The sequence below is a fragment of the Antrostomus carolinensis genome, unplaced genomic scaffold (genome assembly GCF_000700745.2).
Source record: "Antrostomus carolinensis isolate BGI_N321 unplaced genomic scaffold, ASM70074v2 scaffold30222, whole genome shotgun sequence".
NCBI lineage: Eukaryota > Metazoa > Chordata > Aves > Caprimulgiformes > Caprimulgidae > Antrostomus > Antrostomus carolinensis.
The window spans coordinates 13,818-34,327 of NW_010302087.1; the positions used below are offsets into that span (position 1 = coordinate 13,818).

The 20,510-nt window shown below is 40.6% G+C and overlaps 1 protein-coding gene across 1 annotated transcript in view; it reads right to left on the minus strand.

The window, feature by feature from the left end:
* ZNF318 (zinc finger protein 318) overlaps nt 1-20,144 on the minus strand; it is a 22,740-nt gene extending 2,596 nt beyond the window's left edge. Inside the window, 12 exon segments of the mRNA XM_029083952.1 lie at nt 2-828; nt 1,261-1,379; nt 2,394-2,493; nt 2,976-3,179; nt 6,069-6,355; nt 7,114-7,213; nt 10,077-11,501; nt 12,243-12,876; nt 17,759-17,904; nt 18,150-18,202; nt 18,920-18,998; nt 20,079-20,144. Of these exon segments, the coding sequence (XP_028939785.1) occupies nt 2-828; nt 1,261-1,379; nt 2,394-2,493; nt 2,976-3,179; nt 6,069-6,355; nt 7,114-7,213; nt 10,077-11,501; nt 12,243-12,876; nt 17,759-17,904; nt 18,150-18,202; nt 18,920-18,998; nt 20,079-20,144 (4,040 nt within the window).
* Nucleotides 20,145-20,510: the final 366 nt, after the last annotated feature.

Below are 20,510 nucleotides of genomic sequence, written 5' to 3' on the forward strand. Positions count from 1 at the left end.
AGTCTGAGGAGACTCACTTTTCTCTGCTGCTTTCAAATCCTCCTCTGCCCCTTTTAAAATTACTTCTTCTCCCCCAAAAGCTTTTGAGATGATATCCGGAGGTAGCAGAAGATCTGCACTGGTTTCCTTTACCACAGGCAGTGGTTTGGTAGTAGCTCCAGAGGATTTTATGGATAAAAAGGTGTTTAAAGGTGCTGGTTTGCTCACTGTTGCAACAGTAGACTTCCTGAAAATCATGGTGGGGACTGGTAGATTGGGTAGAATTTTTGATGGTGTTGATGTGAAAACAACTGGTGTCCATGGGCTAGTGTGTGGAATAACAGTTTTCCCAGACAGCTTGATTTCAATGGGCTTGGCATGGGGTTTCCCAGGCTGACACTTGTTCTCCTCTTTGTTTCCTTCTGTACTCTCCTCCTTCGGGATAGCTCCTCCTGGGGTTTTATCCTCTCTCTCAGTCTTTTTCCAGCTGAATTTACCAAAGGAAGTCTGGCTTGGTGATTCCTTTTTAGATTCCTCTTTCTTTTCTTCTTTTTTCTCCTCTTTCTTATCTTCCTTCTTCAGTTTAAGCTTGATACCCATTTTTCGCCCAGAAGAATCTATTTTGCCTTGAGCTTCACTGGCTCCTTCTCCAAGCTCTGGGATGCTCTTTGCTTCCTCCTTCTTTATTATTTTTGGTTTCTTCTCATCCTTCTCTTCTTTCTGCTTCTCAACTAGTTTGCGTTTCAGCTCGCTCTGACGCCTACGCTCTGTTTCCAAAACTACAGCCAATCCAGCTTGACGGTCTAGATTTCTCCTCTCTTCATACAGTGGGTTTTCATCTATGTATTTCTGTCGAAATAAACAGCACAAATTTAGCCACTGTTTCCACAAAAAAAAAAAAAAAAAAAAAAAAGCTCTGTAACAGTTTTGACTCGTTCAGACCCTAAGAGAGCAGAGAACTTCCTACCAAGAGACTGAGATGCTACCAACTCCACATTCGGTAATTTAATGTGAATTGAATGGTGGCTTGGAGCAGTGCTCTCGCTTTAGAGAAGAGTTTGAAAATCAACACTGGGACTTAAACACCATTTCAACCTCATGCAGATGAAAGATTAGTCTCTATGTAATGACAAGTTCTGCTTATTTAGTTCAGTAGAATGTAGTTAAAATAAGCAAATATATATACTGCAAGGAGTCAAATGTCATTCTTTAGGAAAGGAAGACAGAACAAGTAGAAGCTAACACAAGGAATGACTCACTCCTGGTACAGTAGTTACCAACCTTATATTTCTCATTGTGGGGATGACTTTTCACATGCTGCTCTGCTGAGATTTGATCTCCAAAAAATTCATGACAGAGCTGGCAATAATATCCAGTGATGGGAATCAGAAACTCAGAGCCTGAAAAGGCCGAAGAAAACGATCAGAGAAACAGAACTTAATAAATGGCAACGTCTTAACAAAGCCAGATAAACACATCAAAGAACAACAGCAAAACCTCCAGCAATGTTCCTTTTAGAACAGTTAGTGTTGCTCTCCTTACACTTACAGTATGGGAAACACCACTATTGGGAGCCAACATGTAAAGTGAAGAAGCTTGATTACTATGATTCAAAAAATCCTTTTAATAGGCTATGCCCTATTGAAGTAGGTTAACATTTCCTACCATCTTAATCTATTTTCCATCTTTCTGGTATAGTCTGCTGAAATACTAAACACCTGATTTATAAAAAGAACAGAAGTATTTTTATTGAGGCTCAGCAAGACCACATAATTGTGCCTACAGAACCAGCTGCAGCTATCTAACAAACAACAGATTCTCCTTTAGCGGGCACTAGTAGAAGTACTTAACAGATCAATAAACTAAGATTGATCACTGACAGGCCTATTTAGACATTCAGATTTTAAATCTTAAATTAATTTTCAGATCACTTACAGCTCCTTCCATACGGCTTTCTCAGATTCTCTGTATCCACCCTCTACCAAGTACACATCAGTGATTTTTCAGGGACAGCTCTACTAAAAATGTACTGAATGGAAGAGTCCGTTCCAAGACTGTGTGGAGTATTGCACGAGATCTGCCCCAACACTGCAAGCTCTTGTGGTTGTGTTCTGAATTCTAATATGTCAGCAAAAATCACTTCAGAACTGCACTAGAGAAAGAAAAAGTCACCTAGTATTCAAAATTTAAAAACTAAACTCTAAAAAGAGAAGGACTTTTCCTACACTCTTGCTTCATGACTTTTTCCATAAGAACTACAATGAAATTAAATAATTTGCCTTTTACCTAATAATATAGTACCTATATGTGCTCCTATAACAAGGTAAAGTTCTGAAATTCCTTTTTCTGAGCAACTGTAACCTGCTGGAGGGCAAAGGGAGATGATACCCAAGTTTAAAAAAAAAACAACGTACCTTTGGCAGGAACAGTTATCTTATCGATGCGTTTTATGGAGTCTTGTTTGGTCTCGCTCTGGGTCTTCGAAGCCCAAGGTCTGTTGTAAGGATCCAGGGTCTATTTGCACAGTGACAGAGGTATACAGGCTCATATATTACACTAGCAAGGCAAGTACACTTGTCTTTTTCCTTTTTAACATCCTTTCAGAACACTGAACATTATAATCAACGTGCAAATATTTACAGGAACTATGTTTTCCTCTCTTTCCCCTCCCATTTTGCAATTTATAATGAGAAAATAACCTGGGAAAAGGGTAAGATGTAAATGATAGCAAAGAACAGGTAAACACATGAAACACAAATATCAAATGCTAGCTCCCATGCGAACTGACCACAGGTCTCATTTACACTAGTCGGAACACACCAGTAGCTGTACAAGCTGCTCAAGTCCAACATTAGGGAAAAATAATTTGATAAGCAACTTAATGGGTTCATTATTACTTCAGGTTCTCCTGTAAAATGTAGTTCTGTGATGTATGTTTTAGTGCTAATATTCATAGCAACGTGAAATGCACTTAGTGAAGGAAGCCTGCAACATACCTGTCTGTGTTTCTTATTATGCATGTGTGTGAAAAAGTCAAACATGGTCCCGCAGATGGTATTGCAGTCTTTGCACCAGTGGTTCCCTGCATCATAATATTCATAAATATTGGCCAACTGGAAAGGATGTTTGGAGGACTGTGAAGAAGATTCTGCTGGCTTCGGGCTTCTACCTCTGGATTTTTCATTAGTAGTTTTTGATTCCTAAATTGAACAAAAGGAAACACTTCTCTAAGATAAGGCAGGAAATATATAATGCTCTAGAACTCAGAACCTGCCTCCAGCAGAAGCCACACACACAAAAAAAACCAAAACAAAACAAAAAAATCACCTGCTTTTCAGCGCCCAGGCTAATTCCACTGTTTCAGAGAGCTGGTATTCCCAACTAAGACGCTGCATGGCCGCAGTGAAGAGCTTCCCATAAGGCTCCCAGATGTAATGGCTGGATGGTTGTAGGTAATCAAGGAACCAAATTAACAAATTCCCTATGGCATGCACCCTTCCCACTTTTTGGGTTTCACATGAAGATGTGAATAGTTCCAATTTACCACACTAGCCGAACAGTACCCAGACAACCTAAAATGGTTCCCCGAGAAGCATTCAGAAGTTACTGTAAATAAAAGTAGCTTGGATGAAAGCAGAGTGAAAAAGGAAGTAACAATTAGTTGACTAAAAGTATTTAACTCAATCAAGTTTATCAGATTATTTGAGAGTTCTTGAATTCTCCAGAAGACTTGTTTCTTAGCAATAAAAGAAAGATGGTGTTTTGTTAATTACCTGAGTATATAAGGTGAAGCACCTTGCGATGTAAGCATGTGATATTTGCACTTACGCTGATTTGTACAGAAAGACGCCATACAGTGATACACAGACATTTCAGGACTAGAGCCAAAATTAATACTAAACTAACACTGCAGAGTAGCAAAACAAATAATCCCTGAAACACATAATGAATGAGCCCTGCTAATTTAGATCACGATAGTACTAGATGTATTTTGAGCTTTGAGTTACTTTTTCAATGGCTGAAACCTCATTATGATTTCTAATCTGCACGGCAGTCTGGACAGAATAGCACGTTACCTTAGCGAGCTGGTTACGTGATGCCCAAGTTATTCACTATCGGCGTTGAACACATTTACTTAAGCAGATTCAAAATTGTTAAATAACATCTGCCTTACTCGAAACTCCTTTTGATAAACAGGCCTAGATTCTTTCCTATTAACACCACTCCACACAACATACATTGTAAATCAAACAATGAAGAGACATCCAGGCTACTATGCACACCACAGATAGCCATATCCCAATACAATCTAGTTCTTGGTTGCAGAGTAGAAAGTGACCCAGTGAATAGTTGCATATATTCTGTCTGCAGGAACAGAGCAAAGCTGACATTCTCTTCAACACTGAGAAGATCAACTTATGATCTGCAGGAAGTGCATGGAAGGATGTTCCTGATGTCTGAGAAGTGTCATTGTTAACGTTAGCTACAGATATAAACTCACCCAATATATACTATAAAAATACTATCTCAATCAGAACTTTAAAAAGACAATGATCCTCACATGGACAGGTGACAGCCAGCTCTTAACCCCAGCTCAAAGATGCCTTTATAATTTGCTGCTATTTAGAACCCAGAAGGGATGATGTGTCTGTTTAGTACAAGGCTAGCTTCACCTCTACACTGACTATGTAACTACAACACACAGACACGGGTTCAGCAGCAAGAGACCACAAGGTAGCTTGCAAATAAGCAGAAAGGCATACATTTTTGCCCTCAGATTGCAGATTCAACAGATCTGTGTCAAAAGGCCTGCACCATCTTTCTTTTCGTTAAAAAAGTTAACAATGAGAATTAAAATGTGAATCTTGGAGACTAAAGGCAGTGTCCTATGTGCCTATATTAAATGTTTCTGGCCAGAACTCATTATGTTCTATGTTAAAATAAGGAATTATGAAAAGGGGATCAAGTCATTTTGGGTTTGGGCAATACAAATAATGTAAGTTAAAATAATGAAAAGTATATTCACACATGCCATATCTCAGGAAAAGAAAGCAATGTAACGTAATGCAATGTAGGATTTAACAGACATTGTTGCCTACGTTAGTTTTACGATGTGGTGACTGAAGCAAATGATTTGTAAAAATAAGTGGATAACTAAACTTCACTGATGTTTCAAGACACAACAAAAACAAAACATAAAAGCAAGCCTTAAAATGAAAGACACCTAATGAGTTCTCTGAACCGGACCAGGATGAAGCATAAGGAAAAGTTTACAGGATACACAGATTTCAGTGACCTTGTAGGAAATACTTCCTACCCTAATAATATTTTCCTCTCTGCAAAAAATATACAGTAAGGTCTACACAAAAAGCATCTATCATCTCCCATCAGGTATTTCGGTTACATATTTAAATAAACATCTGAAAAGCAGGAAAATTAATCTCCTGAATACATGCAAAACACCTTTCAGATGTTACTAGCATACACTACTTCCAAAGTAAAAACTATCATCTTCCTCAACGTGGTAAGACTGTTCTGCTATAGCCAGCGCTCAGTAGTATAGACCATGTCAGAGAGACCAGACTGATGCAGACTGACATTTTGTAAGAGAGAACACGTAGCATGTACATAACAATCATGTTAAGCTGACAATCAGATGTAAGTCTTGTGGTTTGTTAATATCACCACCCAGTGAGAAGACCCACACACTCCAAACTTGCAGAGAGCTTGGATGCTGCAAACACTTCTCCTTGACAGGCCACGCCAGAAATGTTGTAGAGGAAAAAAGTCTGTCCTCCTGGTACAGCATTGAGACTGAACAGCTACACTCGTGATACTGTTCAACCCAACCAACACCTCAGCAAAACCAAGATCAAAAACAGTAATTGGTATCGAACTGCACAAACCCTCAGGGAAATTATAAACACCGATACACTGACTCTCACCTGCATGCATCATCAAAACCAGCATATGACGTGATAACAAATGACATCAAATGATCCTCTAGTACATGTCTGGGAGCAGCTATCTCCCCAGTGCCCTCTTCTTTTAGTGGGAAAATCATTAGCAGACAAGCCAGAAGACTTTACCTTGTTGGAGGAAGATGTTTTCTCCAGACCTTTTGCATTTTCTGACTTGCTATTCTTTTCCGAGGAATCTTTGGTTTCCACAGATGGTTTCCGGGGTTTTTCAAATATGTTAATCCCCAGGATTTGTGCTACTTTGTCAAGCTCAGACTGCTTCTTGTCAGCTGCATCAGACTCTTTATGCAGCTCTGAAATCTCCTTCATAATATTCTCTTGTAGTCTGTTCACCTCAACCAACAAGGGGTCTTTGTGTCCATCCTTCTCACGACGTTTTTTCCTCAACATTTCTCCTAAGCCAATCAAGGAAGTAGAAGAGTTGGAAATGCAACAGGAAAATTGTCTTAAGATCTGTACAACTATCCCAGAAACAAATACTAATATAAAATATTACCGTTAAATCTTGACTAGGAAATTGTAAAGATGGAACTGACTCTCACATACAGCATCACTAAATCTGCATGATCCACCTCTATAAGGACTGCCTGAACACATACCCCTAACAGAGGAACCATAATCCTCAAGAGAGAGAATCAATTTAACAATCACTGTTTCCCTGTGTGACCAAACAAGCAAAAGTTAATCATACATTCTAACCTGAAAGTATCCTTCCCAAAGGTGAAGGAAATTGGTGTTTACTTGGACCAAATAAATGTTTTAAAAATAAAAAAGCTAGCTCTGTTTAGAGAGGACTTTTCTTTCTCCAAGTAAGATTCAGGAAAAATTGAAAGGCACAATGACCTCTCTTCAGTTACTAGTTCTCACTTCTTCTAAAGAAGCACTAAAATGGACAAAATGCAATTGATTCAACTTATCAAGATGCTGAAAAAGATGTTTGCTTCAGTGAAACAGCCAAATTTTGCCATAATTAATTTTAATACGGTAATTAGGTCACTGCTTTCTCAAGAGTTCTGCATTGCCCAGAGTATGAAAATATTAGCTTTAAACTATAGACTATTATTATTTTGGTCTTCACTTCTAGCCAGGTACTAGGACGTGTGATACATCCCAGTGGAAAAAAACCAGCAGGGGCAGGGGGGATGCATTGTACCTTGCTGTTTACGAAGCCTGTCCAATTCAGTTTTGAGATAGTAAAGCTTCTTCTGCCGTGCTTCTCGTTCATTCTTCAGTTTTTCTCTCTCTTCTATCACCTAAATAGATTGGAAGGGGACTGGATTTTCTTTTCTTCCCAACAAAGGTAATCAGCCTTGCAAGAATGACAGCAAGACCTCAGTTCACCAATCACAGAACATTGCTCACTACTCTCAAAATGTTCTTGAGTATTTTAACACAACAAATACACCTGTTCCTCTGCATCTGCAGGTAACTATATTGTGTGCTCCCACTTCAACCCTGGATGAAGGCAAATTTTGCTTTTTGGGGAGTGTATTCCCCAGAACTGCCTTGTTTGTCGCACCATTTCCCAAGGCAGTCATGCTCAGCTGACTATCTTCTACAGGGGTGGGCAAGATCAATGCTAAATGGCTCTTCAAAACTCATGCAGTATCCCTGGATTAAGTTTATTTCTTGCTTAATAAGGTAAACTTTGGCATGAGAAGCTCACAAATCTGCTTTTCACTGGTTTTCATTGATTCTCACAGAAGGAAACCAGGAAATATGCTAAAATGAAACCTGAAAAGTTCTTTAAATTTCCTTCCCAACTTCATGTTTCAAGAGACAAATCCCAATTTTTTGATCTTCACAGTGCTCTTAAAGCTTACTTCTGACTGTTCCCTTGAACAAACAACAACTGACCCAAGGCCTTATCTTCCCTAGAGAATCACAACTACTGTGGCAATGTAAATGTTGGAGGGATCCCTAGATCCCGCCTGGAGTAAAGCCCGGCAAGGAGTTCTACCAACACAGCTAGGCCACATCTTAAATGCCACAAGGTTTTTTTTATTTGTTTTGGGTTTTTTCTTAATCATCAAAACACCATTCTCTCATTCTGGGTTTTCTGCCAGCATAGGGATACCAACTGTAGCATGCAAGTTTTTATGCTCCAAGCCATCCCAGCAAAAATCAGTAGACTAAGCCCAAGCCAAAGAGGTCTGTAGTGCCAACAGAGCCCTAGAAGTCCAGCCAAGATGCATAGGTGAGCTACCAGGGTATGTCACAGCAGGAAAAAAACCACATACCTTCAGCCAACAGAGCTTGACAGGAAGTGCCAAGTTTCATTTATAACAAAATTTCTACCATGGCAACGAAGAAATTACTATTTCTGCCAGCAGTGAAGGCTCACTTACCTGCTAATGTAGCACTTTGTGTAAGCACTCCTCTTACAAACAAAAAGCAGAGAGGTTATCTCAGACTAAAAATTTAAAGTGACTTCTTTTGAGCCTCTCTTGGATTCAGTGGTCCATCTTTTCATGGCCTGATTTATTCTGAACAGTGTGATAGAACTGAGGAGGCAAAAAGCTTCCAGCCTCTGCCATGTGCCACTCTTCTACTAGCAGATCTACCAACACGATCTATCCTTAGCACAGCTACACTAAAATAATGTCTCTAATGCAGATATGCATATGTAGATGAAAAACTAGGTATGAGCTAGCAATGTCCACTTGCAGCTCAGAAAACAAACTGTATCCTGGGCTGCACAAAAACCATGGCCAGCAGGCCAAGGGAGGTGATTCTCCCCCTCTACTCTGTTCTCATGAGACCCCACTGGGAGTAGGGCATCCACTTCTGGGGCGCCCAGCACAAGAAAGACATGGACCTGTTGGGGCCATGAAAATGATTAGAGGGCAAGGACACCTCTCCTATGAAGAAAGGCCAAGAGAGTTGGGGTTGTTTAGCCTGGAGAAGAGAAGGCTCTAAGGAGACGTTATTGTGACCTTTCAATACACAAAGGCAGCTTATAAGAAAGATGGAAAGAGCCTTTTTACCAAGGCCTCTAGTGACAGGACAAGGGGCAACAGTTTTAAACTAAACAAGGGTAGATTTAAATCGGACATAAGGAAGAAATTCTTTACTGTGAGGGTGGTGAGACACTGGAACAGGTTGCCCAGGGAAGTTGTGGATGCCCCCTCCCTGGAAGTGTTCAAGGCCAGGTTGGATGAGGCTTTGAGTAACCTGATCTAGTGGAAGATGTCACTGCTCATGACAGGGGGTTGGACCTAGATCTTTAAAGGTTCCTTCCAACCCAAATTATGGTTCTATGCCCTTATTTTTAAAACAAAGACTGAGTAGACACCAGTTCGAAAATCCCAATGTCTTTCAGGAATCTTCCAGTCCTTTGGCAGTTACATAACTACACTTTCCTGTTTTAAAATATGTTCTTCCCCACTCCTAATTATCATACAAATCAGGATAACTAGAAAAAGAAAACATTAACACCCATAACCTAAACTGGTGTCAGATGCATCAAGTAAAGAATAGTTTCCCTTAAGTTCTTTTGATTTTGTGATTCTTGTAAGAGATAATTAATAGAAATGTAGAGGGAAAATTGTACACAACTGTGAATGACAACGTCATTTAGTACGTATTTAAGAATGCCTAATATAGGTATAACCATGGTATTAACTGTACAATGTCCCATGTTCAGATGGAGCCTCCCGTGTTTCAGTTTGTGCCCACTGCCTCTTGTCCTGCCACTGGACACCACTGAAAAAAGCCCAGCTCCATCTTCTTTATACTATCCCTTCAGGTACTTATGTATCTAGATATATTTGGGTATTTGCATTGCTACAGCTCAGCCGAATAAAGCCAGGCTGCGGCCACCACGTGTTTTTTCTGTAAGATTTTGGCTGGCCACAAGAACTTCAACTTTGTGCTTGATTTCAGCTGTTCAAGGGCATACAGCTCCGGGGGATTTTAAAAGCAATTCTTAAAACTTGTCACAGAATAATACAGACAAATGCCTAAAAATCTTTAAGAAAAGCAAATTTAGTCCAACTGCTTTTAAACTGGAACCACTCAGGAAAAAAAAAAAAAGGTGCACCTGAAGAGGAAAAGCTTTTACCCAAGCAATCAAGCAGTCCAACATATTCTGATGTACTAGAACAGATAACATACCTTCTGCTTTTGAGCTGCACGATTTTTTTCATCCGACATCTTTTCTGTGGTATTTTTGAGAGGGTGTGAAGGCAGACGAAGGGGCGCTTTGGAATGAGCAGGAGTGGTAGGGACATGAACAAGCACAGAACCATCTCTTTTTAAATCAGGGACATCCTTTCCCATAGAGACTGTCTCAATCACCCGGAGGTTAGGACGTGTGGGGTTTGCTGACATGGCCATAGTAAGAAGACCATGAGCTTCTGGCAGTGCAGGATTAGGCTGCTGGGCAGGGGGGTACATGGTCCAGCCAGGGGCTGCATACGCCATATAGTGCCCATATGCATCGTATCCTGGAGGAGCCATTGTGGGAGGTGGATAGTTTTGGGGCATTTGAGGGGCAGTGAACTGGGAATAGTTGGGAATTTGGTACTGGGAAACAGAAGTGGGTGTAGGCGGCAAACTAGCAGGAGCTGGTGGAACTGAGGGAATGAGAGAGACAGAAGGAAGGGGCTGTTCTGGTACACACGGAGGTATATCCTGTCCCACTGGCTTGTTCTTAGTATATTCTGATTTCTGAAGAGAAGATGCATCTTTAGACTGCTGGAAAGAGACTGGAGGTGATGCTGAGTGCTGCTGGCCTGACTCGGGAGAACGAGTGTCACTCCGGCTGCGACGGAAGTCCCAAGGGTCCAGTCTGCGAGGATCTGCAGAGCGACAATCAGGGGAGCGAGACGCCAACTTCTTGCCATGAAGGCGTTCCTGGGTACGAACAGCCAGTTTCCCAATTTCAGCAACGCCAATGTCAAGTCCAATGGTTTTAAGTAAGTCATGGATCTTGGCATATTCAGCATTAGGCTCTTCTAAAGGATCCAGCTTGACAGCTGGAGTGGGAGAAGGAGGTGGGCTCACTTTCTGGCTTATTATCTCGTTGCCACAACTCACTGGCGGCTTCTGAATGGGAACAGATTCAGTTTTGGTGTCTTCGTCCTCATCACCATAAAGAAATTTCTCTTCATCCTCAATGTCAGGAAAACTACGCCTCCTCTTTTCCTGAGCACTGACAGAATCAGCCATCATGCCCAGAATTCGGGAGAAACCACTGCCATCCTGACTGGCCCTCTCGTGAGGCAGCAGGAAGTCAGTATGGCGATCAGCAGGCTCTGACTTGGGTTCTACCTTTTCCTTGTGACTTAAGAAGCTTCCAAACTTCTCCTCAAATGTGAAAGTGTCTTTAGGAGCCCCAGAAAGCGGGCTCCACTCATACAAACCATCACGAACCTCCTTGTTTGCAGACTCCACAACAGAGTCTTTGTTAAACCGTTTGAGAAAGTTCTCCACTTCAGAGGCAAAAGGAGCTGTGTCATTACTCTGGGGCAAAGACGAATGACTAGAAAGAAGAGGAAGATCCTTGCTGGGAGCTGGACAGCTTGAAAAGCCCTCAGGCTGAAAGAGAGAGATGTTACTATTTACTACAGCACCTTCTGAGGAAACTATGCACCTCACAGAACAAAGGAACATGTTAATTTCTCCTTGAGTTCACAGCTGAAGAAAAGAGTTAGAAAAAACAATATACAGTTGAAAGAGAACATATAAGATTACAAAACAAGTTACCTAGTGATTCTGAAATGTCATGTCCAGCAATGAATGCTTATCTCAGAGAATACACAAAATCACAGTTATATTTCATTAATTTTTTGCAAGCATGAGAACTGAAACTTTTAAATTGAAACCCCCTAACATGAATTTGGCCACACTTTGACTTGAATCACAGACAAATAGGATTTCAACACCTTAAGGCAGGCAAACACAGTTCTCTAAGTCAATAATGAAACAAGAAAGAGGCACTGTGACAAGTAGAGAGCTCCGATCAATGTCCTGACTGCCTGCGGTACAAAAAGACTCAGCTTTTCAGCTGGCCCAGATCTCAGCATCCTGGGCTGAATTTCAACAGGGGCATTTTATTCTGCCTCAGATCTTATATATATATACATATATATGATTCTTGATTAAATGCCTTTACAGTTTAAAGTTTCTAATGCAATCCTAACTTGTATAGGCCTGCAAAAAGATATCTGTTCTCTCAAAGAGAGGAAAATGTAAAGATTTGGCCTTTCTATTTAGGAAATCAAACTAACATTCTGTAGAATGAAGTGACTGTTTTGGAAAGTCAGACAGAGATCAAACCTGAATAGGAGACTCTACTTCCATCTCCACTCGTTTCTTCAAAATAGATTTTTTGGGCATGGATGGGATTTCCTCAGGCCTGTACGTGTACCGAGGCTCAGAATTCTGTAGTGTGTTAGTCAAGCCAGGGATCACATAACCACTGTCCGAAACATCATGATTCGAGTTTCTATTACGCTCTTCTTCTTCCCTTTTCCTCCTTGCACGGTCAAGCTCCCGGAATTCCTCATTCAGGTACGATGGGCTTGGGCTCCTACTGCGGCTGCGGCTTCGTCTGCGATAGTTTCGTGTTCCTGATGAGAAACCCTGATGTTCTCCACTCACACCATGCATCTTCTCATCCTTTTCGTACCGTGGACGCTTTATTTCTCGTCCCCGTTCTTCTGGCCTCGATGGGTAGGAGGATTTCCTGAGCTTGTCACCATCTCTGTCTGATCCACGAGGCAGCTCTTCTCGACGACCATAATGTGGACTGTAATCTGAACGATGGAGGAAAACATCTCGGTTGCGGTAGTCTTCATCGTATCTCATGATGAAGGGACTTGAAGGTTGATCTTCATGCAATGGGTATCTCTCAGGGCCTCGAGGACATGAGAGGCCTCTAGTGAATATTGGACCATCAGCCACATCATCCCTGTTTAAGAGAAGCATAGAATAAACTTAAGTACTTGAGTCAGAGTAGACTAAGTCTTACTCCTACTCAAGAGTAAGAAATTTCCAAATCGGTTTCAGAATAACATCTCCATCACTAAACAGAAGCAACATTTTAGGTACATAAGGGCAGGGGAGAGGAGGAGGCTTATTTTTAATAGTACTATACCTGCCTCCTAGGAAGTCACCTGCAAACACAGTGACATGAACAATTAAACTCATACTGGAGAAGGAGAGCCTTGAAAAATTGATAAGATGGATTTATTTCTGTGAAGGAGAAAGACTACACATTTAAAAAAACCCGTTACTATCATATTTCAGATCACAATCCCTCTCCTCATCTCTCCCAGCAAGATGCCAAGGTCACATTTCATATGAATTATTCAAGGTATAATTCAGTTTCACATTGGCAAATGCAACCAGATCCTCTTTTTATCTTCAGCTGTGGACAAAGACGACAAATTCTATCAACATTTTCTGTTGCAACAGATCTGTAGACAGGACTGTCACTAATCACATGAACTACTATACCCAAAAAGAAGCATAGCTTTTTTGTAATGTATCTATGAACCAGGGATAGTAAATGTAATAGTATCATTCCTTTGTGCCACCCTCTGCATTATTACATACAGTGGATGTGCAACTGGCACACCACCAGAATAACTACCTACATCTCTTGGTGTATCTTCTTTTGGACCAATTCCTACACACACCTCCAATTAGGAGTACCATTTTAACTAAGGCCTTTTTCCCCGTCCCTAAAAACTTTTCTGGGACTGTTCTTTAGATCAGGCAGAAACAAAACAAACCAGCTGCTGGTTTTACTCACAGCTATTTCAAAAATACAGCAAGATCCTCCAAGAACGGGAAGCAAATATGCTCCTTAAGTTAAATCAGTGGGACAGAAACGCTAGAGAAATGTCTTGCCTGAGTGATCAAGGTATCAACTTGAGATAAACAATGTATGATTGCCTGAACCCTCAAAAATCACCTCCTTCTACTGAGAAAAGTCCCTCCACAGATCTGAGAAGAGACAAACTGAGTCATGCCAGATGACATCTTCAAAAAAATGTGCAGGTAAATGACAGCCCCAGTTTTTAAAGTCACCAGTCTAAAGAATAACAGACATAAACAGACAAGGTCTTTTTCTCAAGTATTTTCATACTTTACACATGCACATTTACGAACAAAACCAACACAAAACTTCACTTTGTCTCTAACCTGCATCACTGCAAAGCATTTCATGTGTTATTAGATGCTTTATCAGTCCAACCCATCTTCTAAGGCAAATATTGCACACACCAGTACCCACAGTATTAGATGGTACCTTTCCAGTTTCCAGCAAAGTACACCCATCCACCTCCTCCAAGAGCACCCAATATCTAAAAAGTAGCTAGAATTACATTTCATACATAAATGTTGCTGTTCTAAGCCTATATAAAGGTATGTCTAGCCCCGGTGTCACCTTCTCTGAGAGCCTGCTACACCTACACAAACTGCATGAACACACCTGGTGAAGTAAGAGATGTATTTCACCATACACCTTCAGCTTGGTTTTGTGCAAACAATTTGCACTCATGCTTGCCAGGTATCACCTGCAATTCAAATGCTCTGACTGCAGTGACAAAGCAGAAGGAATATTTGACCATAATTCAGAAAGAAAGCAACAGTAAAACTACTATACTTACAACTAGAAAGATGCTCCAAACACACTCTGAAGAGCTAAGATGCGAATTTAAAACCCAAAGATTAAATACCAGTGTGAGGAAAAGGACTACTTGCCTTACAGAAACTGTGATTCTTTGAAATATGTTTTCTGTAAATACAGTCCAACAGATATATGTCCCTCTTAATTGGTTTGGGTGCTTTTAGTCAGCAATATCCACTACAGGATATTGCATCCCTGAGAGAGGATACAACGTGGTACCACTGTGACCATCTCACTTCCTTCACCAACACAGAATCTGTGAATTACTGGAATTTGCAGCTTCAGAGAAGGAGAACAGACCATAGTCTTCATGGACCTGATGCCTCAGAGACCTACAACTACTGTAAGGTAAGTTTACTTTTTGGCATATTTATTCATATACAAAGAAACAGAAATATATAATGCTGTCGGCAACCAACAGGACTCCATCTTAACAGACAGTCTTTGAGTAAGAAGTCAGATGAGCTGCTCATACTCAAACCAACTGTCACCCTTGGTATTATGCCAAAAAAAGCTATTTCAGAGCATAGCTTAACACAGACCAAGTCACTGCAGTGATATGGTCTAATCTTTTGGATTAAACTCAGATGCAAGACTTGGTGGGATGCTCTGTATAGCTTATGCCAGCTCAGATAGTAGCAGAGTGTCTTAAGAATACTGACAGAGGGAGAGATGGAAGACAGGGAGAGGGATAAGATATATTCTTCACTTTGATAGAATGAGATTCTGGAAGACAAAAAAATACTAAGCTATTAAAGTAGAAGACTGGAGCTGCTGAGGTGATTTTGAAGTCACAGGCCAGCAGCATTCAGCATGCTTTCTTAGACATGTGCAGGAGGCTGGCTAGCCTAACAACTTGGAGCAAGTTCCTACAGATGATTTAGGATGGACTTGCATGTGGACACACACCCTGATAAATTCTCCTGGGGCATCCTGAAAATCCACTGCTGCTGAGGAATCCAAAAGCATCCCTGATATCCATCCTTTGATATTTTATCCTTTATAGGCTAACAAACCTCTCTATCATCCCAAGGCTCTGCAAATTATAGAGAATAATCTGTAAAAGTCATTGCTTGAAATCTCTGACTAGTTAGTAAAAATAGCTGAGAATAACTAAATTCAGAATTATTTGCTCCAACTGAGAGCTTGAAGAGACATCTTCAGAAAACACTCTTTTTTTTTTTTTTTTCAAATGAGAATGAGAATGTTTCACATGCCAAACAGGAATGTGATATGCCCAGTATTAAACACAATGATGATTCACTATAAGGGCTAATTTAAAGCCCAGTGACAGATATAAAGTCAGTGTTCCAGCACCAGTGCAGCTTCTCAGAGGGAAAAAAAAAAATACATGACAAAAATTACATTATAAACAATGTCCTTAACTGAATACAAAGTGTCTTCTAAAAACAACCAAAATGGCTAAACAGTGAAGAAGTCTGGGAGTCAGAAGCAGTACCTAGAAGATAAAGGAAAAGCTAAGGGATGACTGGGTTGTCACACACTTCAAGCTTCTGGACAGTGGGCACCACTCAGACAAGTGCAGCCAGCACAAACTGACTGGACAAAGAAAAAAAAGTAAATGTAACTACATTGAGTTCTTCCATACCTACACTACAAATATATGGGAAGTCCCTTAAAAACTGAGATCTACACAACCTCACTTTCTCTTATTCTCATTCTGATTCATCTGTCACTTTTATACCTTCTCAGGAGTCATTCTGGCCGTTTTTTTACATCTATGGGTCCGGTAACAGAGACAGATTAAAATTTCTTCATAACTTTCACTCATGTTAAAATAAACTCCACTGTACCTGATGTTACTTCTCACCATGCATCATAACCACAAAATAGGTTAAATATAAAACCTCACTGAAGAAAAGGAAGCAACAGGACAAACACACCCCCCCCATCCCACAGGTTCTTGATTTGCCAGAGCAGTGCCAGTTCTCCTACATACCATTTCCTGCTCTTTCCAACCACTGTACACTCCCTGGGCACATGCACTCATTTCATGCAGAAGACTGGAGACTGCACAGGGGATTTACAAATCGAACATTGATCCCATGAGATCTGAGGTAAAGGCGTAAAAGTGACAGTATTGAAAACTAAACACTCATTTGCTTTTCCACACCTGCTGAAACTTAACCTTACACTTGAGAAAGACAGGAAATTCACTTATTCTGCTCACTTCCCTCTTTTTCTCTCTCTATCTCACTTTTTTTTTTTTTTTTAACAGTTGGAGATATTTAGACCAAAAATGAAAGTTACAGTGCATATATTGTGCTAGATGCTTATCCCTGGCCTGAAACTGCAATTGTCTGCTCTGGGGCACAAGCTATGCCATCTTTAACTTTGCAATTCAAGACAAAGAAAACGATTTTATTTGCACTAAGTCTTCTGATTTTACTTTTTTTGCCAGATTATACCTATTCTCCTACTGAAGGTAAAGATTTCTAAATAGTATCTAGTATTTATACTTCACCGTTCACAGCAGTATTTTTAACTTAAAAGACGTCTCTTCATTAACTATGTTTCTCTCCAGTTCCAATCAAGGAACCCTAAGAATTCTAACACTTATTTTTTCAGGTATGAGACTGTCTGACTATGTTTACTTCTCCTCTGCAGGGTTTTTAAAGTCAAAATAATAAATCTTCTTTAGGGTACACTAGAGCTTTCTTCTGGACTATTCTCAAAAATTAGGAAAGTAGATTATTCCTCTCCATAAATGAGGAAGTTGAAGCTTTACACTATCCATAAACAACTTTTGTTTCAGTCAGGACTAGGTAGCTTCCTAAGAAACAGAAGAAGGTGGCTGAAGCTGTGAAATGGCAAATGAAGCAGCTCCCTCCTGCAATATACTCTGGGCACTTTTAGTATATATGGGTTTTTGAAGCAGTTGACAAAAATCAGAGAAGAAATATCTGTTTAGATTTACTATGAACACAGGCAGTGACTTTTACTCAGGAATCCCCTGCACCACATTTTGCTGGAGGCTGGGGGAGTATTCCAGGGAAGCATCATGGCATGCTTGCCCTCTTAGCCTCATTCCCTAGGCATTCACTGGGCTAATTAGGTGTTTGGTCTCAGCCAGCACAGCCATTCCCGTGTTCTTACTGTTTCACACACTTGAACCCCCATCTGCGGAGGACCATACCTGTCACTCAGGTTATCAATGGGTGAGCCCAGTCTATCAGGCAGCCTCCTTCGCTCTGGTGTGCCAGTGCAATACCGGTCATTACCAACAGTAATCCGCAAACTCTGTTCCAGGGAAGACTCAGAGCGGAGACTCGGTGAACGTCTCTGTAAATTGAAGAAAGAGTGCAAGCCCATCAATCAGAGAATTTTAACCTCAGCTACAGAAAGGCAAGTGACTCTGCTCTGCTTAACATATGAGACTCGGGGTGGATGGGTCAATTAAAAAAAATCAAACTAGAAGCACAACTGTTCCAACTATTTTGAATTGTCTTTAGTTACTAAAGAAAGGGGAGGGCATCAACTGCATTTCACTCCTCATCCCAGCAGCCAATAACACGCTCTATATTTACATTATCTAGAACGGAAATTTTCAACTCAAAAATACGTTTTGTAACGCACCATTCTGGAAGGTGGAAAAACAGAGAGAAGTTCAAAAAGTCTCAGATTTGCTGCTGTCCTCCTTTCTTGGTAGAGGAGAAGCAGCTAAATAAATATTGCACAAAAAAACAGTGCCAGGAATTTTTTAATAAAAGTGTCTGGATTTCTGGCCCTTTCCAGCTTTAGTAACAAAATGAACCAAAGTATAAACCAGCGTAAACAAAGATTTTCCTAGCAGTGATGTTTTCCACAGTTTTCCTCACCTCTTGCCGCTTTCAGCAGGTAAGTGCAACATAATACTAAGAACACCAGTCACTATAGAAACACCTTCTATAACAGAATTCCCATTATCATTCTTTATTAGTGGTAGAGCTAAACAAGAGCTAAATAAGGTTGCTTTTGAAAAAACTACATCAGAGAAGGCCTGAGCACAGACCTTCCTTTGGACACACAGTCAATACAGAAAATGTAATTACCGGTAATTTACGCTTAACTAGTTACACCTCACATCATTCAAGAACACGGCACTAGAATACAGGAATGACCAAAGTAAGGGGAGTTCCATAAGAAACAGATGAGACTGCCCAAAGACAGAGATACTTGATTTACTTTTTCAAACCAACATGGTTTAAATTCTGCTTAACAGGAAGCAATGAACCAGCTTCAGTTCTGCCAAACCAGTCATGCACTGCATATTACTTTCACCACTGAAAACTACACTATCAAGCAGCAGGGGCACTACGTTGTCTGCATCCACCCTGAGAAGATGCCACAGATTCAGCGCAGTCCTCCGAGAGACCAAAAGAAGAACAGTGCATAATCTACAACAAGAAAGCAAAAGAATTCCCTCAAATTTGCCTGAACAAAACTTACTCACAGTACAAATCTGCAGTAGAATCCATTGCACACATAAGCTTGTCCTAAGGTAACATATTAGTGATTTCTGTTTTGCTCCGTTAATCTGCATCCCAGCATTTATCAGAACACATTTTAACTACTTTCCAAGACCAACTGTGTTGTATAGCACAATATGATCCTGCAACAGCCTGGCTGAGATAAAACACACACAAGGTGCATGTGTCTCAGAAACACACTCTGAAGGCTCATATGTGCCCAGTATAACACCAAATTTTGAGGGCTGCCTCAAGAACTGATTATCCTGAAGGGCACCTTCTTGCCAGTGAGACTCTTGGCAAGTTGGGCACGTATGTGACAACCATCTCCAGGAACTGGAGACAGAGAAGTGAGGATTACAGCTCAGAACAAAATTCTGGGCAAAGGAAAGAAATAGTTTATACTTAGAAGGTTTGGGAAGTTAGGATTGCTTATGACTGCCATACAGATTGCCCAGACCCAGCAGTTCCAGTTCCAGTCGTACATACTTGAACTTTGCAAACTTTTTTTTTTTTTCCTTTTCTCAGTTTGAGAAATTCCAGTTTTAACAACTTTTTCATTTGGAGCACCAAACACCAACACTAGTCATTCCTACTTATGCACTGCACTGCATTTTCCTCCCTTCCTATTCTGGCACCTAAACTGCAGTTACCATTGCCATATAAACACACAGGTTGCATACCAACTCTTCATTTTTTATTTATCTGTTGACCCAATATACTCCAGTCCTCTAATTTCAGCCAATTTTCTTACAAGGAAGCAAAGAAGCTGAGAGAAACTACAAAAAGAACAAGCACACAGGTCAGCAGGGACAAATAAAAGCAGCATGTGTCAGCCTTGCAAGGACAAATCAAGTCCGGCAAAATCTCTCACTCTACAGCCCTGACCTTCCTCTCCTCCATTACATTTTTCAACATTCACCTCAAACTTTTGCTGTCACTCCATACTCATCCAATTCACACAAAGTCTTCCCCAGATACTAAGAAACTAACACCATCCATACTTACAATGTCCAACATACAGCTCTGCTGGCTGTCAGCATCCCCGTTACGCATGAGGAAATGGGCAAACATGCTGATAGCCTGGGAATGCATGCACTCCATCTCAAAAAAAACCCCAAACAAACCAACAAACAAACAAAAAACCCCCAAACCCCCCCCCCCCACCCCCAAACAGAACTACTCCTACTCATATGAAGGGTAGGGACAATAACTTAGAGCTTGTACTCAAAACTTTTCTGCATTTCAACTCCATACCTTTACCCCATCAGGGTTGTCATTGCACATCATTCATCTTCCATCCTTATGTATATACTCCCCTCTTCCAAGTCCTCCTTCCTTGTTACAGCTTAAATTCCTCTTCCTCAGTCTTCTGGTGAATTCATTTCGTTCCAGTGACAGCTCCAAAACGCCACTCACTAACACATTTGTGTAACTCTC